At 35.8% G+C, this 6,359-nt stretch overlaps 2 protein-coding genes across 5 annotated transcripts in view; one reads left to right on the plus strand and one right to left on the minus strand.

Moving 5' to 3' along the window:
* Positions 1–1,963, plus strand: part of cp110 (centriolar coiled-coil protein 110) — a 17,598-nt gene extending 15,635 nt beyond the window's left edge. For all 4 annotated transcript variants that reach the window (XM_016536515.1, XM_016536507.1, XM_016536523.1 and 1 more), the window contains one exon: positions 1,659–1,963. In XM_016536515.1, coding sequence (XP_016392001.1) covers positions 1,659–1,779 — 121 coding nt within the window. In that variant the 3' untranslated portion in view covers positions 1,780–1,963. The remainder of the gene's footprint in view (positions 1–1,658) is intronic.
* A 1,209-nt stretch (positions 1,964–3,172) lies between these two features.
* trappc10 (trafficking protein particle complex subunit 10) overlaps positions 3,173–6,359 on the minus strand; it is a 24,024-nt gene continuing 20,837 nt past the window's right edge. The window contains exon 19 of the mRNA XM_016536597.1: positions 3,173–3,576. Within this exon, the coding sequence (XP_016392083.1) occupies positions 3,344–3,576 (233 nt within the window). The 3' untranslated portion in view covers positions 3,173–3,343. The remainder of the gene's footprint in view (positions 3,577–6,359) is intronic.

Consider the following 6,359-nt stretch of genomic DNA (forward strand, 5'->3'; position numbering starts at 1 on the left):
GGTTAGATTTTTTTTTTTTTTTTTTCGGGATAGTTTCTTTGTATTATTATTTGTGGGGAGGCTAGATATTTGTATTTATTTTTTGTGATTTGTGTTTTTTTCAGGGCATAGGTTTTTAAAAATATTTTTTGGGTGGTTAGACATTAGTGATTTGATATTTTTCTTTTTTTCTTTATATATTACGGATGAATGTGAGTTGTGGATCTGTGCGGAGCATCTGATGGTTGGATGAGGGGATTTTAAAGCTTCATTCGTGAGTTTTGTCTGTGTGTTTCAGGATAATAAAGTGAAGGGATCCCTCTCTGCCGCCACCAGAAAAGCATTAGAACGCAAGAAACTCATGTGAGTGAATCTGCAAGAAACACTCATCACATCAGTCAGTCACCACATCACATCACAATCAGTGCATCACATCCAGTGGTTAAACGGATCGTAGTTGATCCGTGAGTCATACGGACCAAGCCCCACGGTTGGGCACGCATGTGATCTGCGGATTAATTGCAAAATTTAACCATAATAGAGTATAAGTTTATCATTTGTTCGTATTTACACAAGCAAGCGAATTTTAAACAATTCCAGAGAGAAAAGGCGAAGGGAACTCGATTCGTTATTCACACGCTGTTCTCTACACGCACAGCCGCACACACAGCACTCGGTACGTCACATCATCACATCAGTCAGTACATCACATCAGTACATCACATCGCACTCAGTACATCACATCACGGTCAGTACATCACATCGCACTCAGTACATCACATCACGGTCAGTACATCACATCGCACTCAGTACATCACATCACGGTCAGTACATCACATCGCACTCAGTACATCACATCACATCATCTTATCACAGTCAGTACATCACATCAGGACATCACATCACACTCAGTATGTCACATCAGTCAGTACATCACATCAGTACATCACATCGCACTCAGTACGTCACATCACATCACGGTCAGTACATCACATCACACTCAGTATGTCACATCAGTCAGTACATCACATCAGTACATCACATCGCACTCAGTACGTCACATCACATCACGGTCAGTACATCACATCACACTCAGTATGTCACATCAGTCAGTACATCACATCAGTACATCACATCGCACTCAGTACGTCACATCATCACGTCAGTACATCACATCATCACATCAGTCAGCACATCACATCAGTACATCACATCGCACTCAGTATGTCACATCATCACATCAGTCAGTACATCACATCATCACATCAGTACATCACATCGCACTCTGTACGTCACATCATAACATCATGGTCAATACATCACATCAGTCAGTACATCACATCAGGACATCACATCACACTCAGTATGTCACATTATCACAATCAGTACATCACATCACAACATCAGTCAGTACATCACAGTCAGTCATCACAACAGTCAGGATGTCACATCATATCTTATCACAGTACATCACATCATCACATCAGTCAGTTCGTCACTTCACATTATCACATCACATCACAGTCATGAGAATGTCACACTCCCCATGTATTTCCAAAGGACCCGAACGTCATGCTGATTTATCACTATTTACTGCAGATATAAAGTTGAGATGTGAAGTACTGGTGACTGTCGTCAGGCTGATCTTAAAGCTCATCAGCTGCAATGTGTTTTATCAGGTTACAAAGGAAATCAGCTGACAGGAAGAAGTTTTCTCCGTCCAATGAGGAGAAATGGAACCTGGTGCCAAAGATCTGTCGGATTTCAAAGAAGATCACGCCGTTACGTGGAGCGCGATGAACCGACGCGAGGCCAAGCTCTCTTCAGATGTTCGACTGCAGTTTTATACTCGTTTTTATATTATTGTCTTTAAACACTATGCCAATTATTTAATGTAGTTTTATTTATATTTTTTTCTAGAATTCTCTGTATGTCTCGTGGCTTCAGCGCTGCGTTTCTTGCTGGATTTGTCTTGCGACGCTTTAATAAATTGATTAATTGTATTTTGTTGTATTTATCAAATGAACAAAAAGATCTAAAACACTTTTTATTCTAAAACACTGACTTTTTAACATTAATTTCAATCAATAATACAAGATCATCTTTTCAAGAAAATAGAATATCAGAGGTCAATTCTGGGTTCGTTTATACATCAGTGATTGACAGGTTATATAATGACTAATTTATGTATCAGGTAAAAGCAGCAGAGCTATATATATAAATGCAAAGTGATGATTTGAATTTGGAAACTCTTTACCTATAGAAGCTATTTCCACTACAGGAATAAAAAATGAAACAATCACAATTTTGACACTTTTTCTCACAATTCTAAAAAAAAAAAAAAAAGATTTTCTATAATGCAAGATTTTATGTTTTTTTTTTCTCTCTGAATTGCAAGAAAAAAGCAATAACGGGGACAAACGTCTGAACTGTGGGATAAAAAAAAAATTTACCTTTTTAATTTGTTTTTTTTGAGTCGGTAACCAAAAAAAAAAAAGATTTGTAAGATGTAAACTCACAATTTCAAAATAAAAGTCAGAATTGTGAGAAGTCTTTTTTTTTGTCACACTGGCTTCTCAAATAAAACTTGTAATAAATGGTAAGGGAAACACAACTGAGTTTAACATCTTTCAGAAATAAATGGTTTAAGCAAAGGCAGGTTTGTGAACACTGATGATTTAAGTCTTTTTTTTTTTAGTGTTTTAATGTGTTCAGTTTTGGACATTATAACAAATACAGCCACTGATGTGTGCTTAAATTTTTAATTAACTTTTTTTTTTTTTCATGATTTTAATTATCATGAAAATAATGTCTAAAATGGAGTGAAATATGACGGTTCTTCATATGCATGAAACAAAAACGACATTTATTGTCACGATGGTCATCGTGGCGACACGTCAATCCTGTGACATCAGCAGGAAGGGGCGTGTCCGAGTCAATAAAGCACCGATGTAGCATCAAGGATGTCGTTTCCCTGGAAACCTTCAGTTCCAAAAACCAATAAAAAATTAAATATGCAAATCCCAGAACCCCAGTGAGAGTGATCATGATTGAGTGTATTTGGTTCAGAAGATTCTCTTAAATCTCATCTATTATGTACAGCAGGTGTTGCTCTCGTCGTCTCTCTCTCTCTCATGCACTCGCACTCGCACACAGACACAGACACAGACACACACACACTCTCTCTCTCTCACACACACACACACACTCACACACTCTCACGCACGCACACACTCGCACACACACACACCTGAGCACACAGAGGAGGGGCTGCAAGGCATTATGGGATGTCTGAGAGACACCGGGTCCAGCGTGTCTCATGAGGTGCGTGATGGAGGCGAGTCTCAGGCTCCAGTGATTCGTGTCATGTGACGTTGACCTCCATCAGGTGAAGGTCAGCGGCGGGCAGCACTAACACCTGCTGGCCCTGTGTGCCGCTGAACACCTGTCCGGGGCCGAAAGCCTGGCGTTTGGGCATCGGGCCCCGCGGCTGCGCAGACTCTCCGCTGCCCAGAGACTGGACACTGCCTCGGCTGCGCAGACTCGCCGTCTCCGCCTGATCCTCCAGAGACAGACTGTCGTTCTCCAGACACGAGTCTGCGGAGCACAGAGAGTCATGACTCATATGAACCAGAACCGACTCAACGAACCGATTCACTGAACAATCAGCTGAAACAACTCTTCACTGCAAACCGCCAAAATAAAAGTTTCACTTGAACGAATTATGACGGAAAAAGTAACATGCACTTCTCAAATTAATAATTATTAATGATTAATAAAATACTATTTTTAAGTAATATTTTATTTTTAAGATTTTTTTTCCCTTCGTGTTTTAATTTATACATGAAAAGGCTGTTGTGCAGCACTGAATGAAAAAATAAATAAAATGAAAATAATACAAAATAAAAGATGAATACGATTAGTAAAATAACAAATAAAAACAATTTAAAAACACAGTGTTTTGCTGTGAAGGAATTGTATTTTCATTTGGTTATCTGTTTAAAGATTGATTAAACTGTTCAGGTTTTATGAATTTAGTGAGTTTAATGAATGATGAATCCACACAAAATCAAGCAGAAGTCCAAATGAACCAATTCAGGAAAATGAATCAGAATTGAGATTAGTTTCCCTAAAGTACATTTCCTCAAAGTTCTTCACTACAAACCAGACGAAATTGACAAAATTATGATTATACAAAATTAAAATTATGATTATAAAAAGTAAAAGCTACTTCTTAAATTAATAATATTTATTAAAATATCATATTGAATATCAGTCAAATATATTTTCTTTCACATTTTATTTATATAGTAAACCTCTGTTGAGCAGCACTTAATAATAATAAAAAATAAACGGTAATAATAAATTAATAAAAATACTTAGTTGTAAAGGAATTGTTGTATTTTCATTTGATTACATATTAAAAGATTGATCAAACCAGAGGCGCTCAAACTTTTTAATAAAAAGGACCAAAAATCTAAATTTACATTATATCCAAATATATTATATTAAAATGTATTAATTTAAGATGTTTTTAAATAATGAAGCAAACCTTTAAATAGCAATTAATTTACATTTTAAAAGAATTTTTAAATCAAATTCACTGATATTATTTTTTAAATGCAAAAAAAAGAAGCTAAAAACAAACATAAAAAATATTTTAAAAAACATTAAATATAAAAAAAAAATTTTACAAAAATAATTCTTTATATTAAAATTTTTTTATATATATATATTTTTTTTATATGTATATCAATTTGAAATGAAGATATGTTTTTTTTCCCATGGCATAAAATCAAAGGTCATCAAAGGTCAACTTTGGGCATCTCTGGATTCATTCATAACATTTGAAGAGTTTCATTAGTTTCTCATCACTTCTGATGATGGATCGCACTAAAGCATGACTAAACCACTGGTGTTGGTTGAGGAGTGACCCCCCCCCCACATGATTGTAAAGTGCTTTGGGTGTACAACAATACACAATAAAGCGCTATATAAATGCATCATTCATTCATTCATGACGCGAGCTCTAGACAGAAGTAGAGAGTCTGGCTCCTGACCGGTGTCCGGCTGGATGACGGGGCTGGCGAGGCGCGGCTGGTACTTGAACACACGGATGCTGGGGACGAGCAGGTGACCCGCGAACAGAGGCATGACCTCCATGTGAACCTTGTGTGTCCCCATGGCAGCCACCGGCATGGAGACGACCCCTGAACTCTTCCCGCACACCGCCCAGTTACCCCAGTTACTAATCACTGCAGACACACACACATGTCAGCATCTAGATTATTAATACAAATAAAGCCAAACAAGCCAAACAAACATCCTTGCATTTTACAAATTATGATTCAAAAATGCACATAAAACATAAAAATTAAAAAATAAAAAATTAAATATTTTTACAGTACAATAGCATTATTAAAATGTATTATTTTATAGTTTATTATTTTTATTTAGCAATAGCAATAAAAATAATAATAATACAATCATTATTATTTTATAATAAGATTTTTTAACTCTTTGCATTTTAAAACTGATGCTTTAAAAATATATATTTTTTGTTTTTGTGTTGTATTTGTTTATTTGGGAAGCTGAATGACCTCAAATAATCTGAATTTATACACTAAACCTCTGATATGCAGCACTTAAAATTAAATAAAAATATATATATATAATATATATGCAATATTTAGTTGTAAAGAAATTGTTGTATTTTAATTATAAAATTTAATTTAATTATAATTGCAGTATTTTAATTAACTTTTAACACATAAACCCGTCTGGAAAACATAATAACATGCATTTGCAACCTAAAATTAAATACACTAAACTGCTTAATAAAAATATAGAAAATACAAAATAAAAATAAAAAGGCAATGTTTGTTCTAAAGAAATTGTTGTATTTTAATTATTTGCTTTTCATGAAATCACAAGTCTTAGTTGGGAAAATGTATTACAGTGCAATTAAAGCTAAAACATTAAACCTCTGATGTGCAGCATTTCATTAAAAAAATGAAAATAAAAAATAAAAGCAACAATAAAAAATGCAATGTTTTGAAAAGGAACTGTTGTATTTTAATTAAATCTTGATTTATACAAGTAAACCTCTGCTGTGTAGCACTTAAGACCTTTCTTTAGCCTAGCTCTGGAGGAGTCTGTACCTTCATACAGGAGTCTGCTGCTGCGCAGGCCGTCTGTCTCGCTGTACTCCTCGTCTGAGTCGCTGGCTTCAGAGAGACGCGTTAGAGACACCTCCAGCCTGCAGAGAGAACCGGTGCAACACTGCTGCTCTCCCACCGCCGGCCGGATCTCTGCTCGCACGCTGTACAGCGTCTGACACACACACACACACACACACACACACACACGACAGGATCACA

The sequence above is a fragment of the Sinocyclocheilus rhinocerous genome, unplaced genomic scaffold (assembly GCF_001515625.1).
Source record: "Sinocyclocheilus rhinocerous isolate Xijiao unplaced genomic scaffold, SAMN03320098_v1.1 scaffold2027, whole genome shotgun sequence".
Classification (NCBI taxonomy): Eukaryota; Metazoa; Chordata; class Actinopteri; order Cypriniformes; family Cyprinidae; genus Sinocyclocheilus; species Sinocyclocheilus rhinocerous.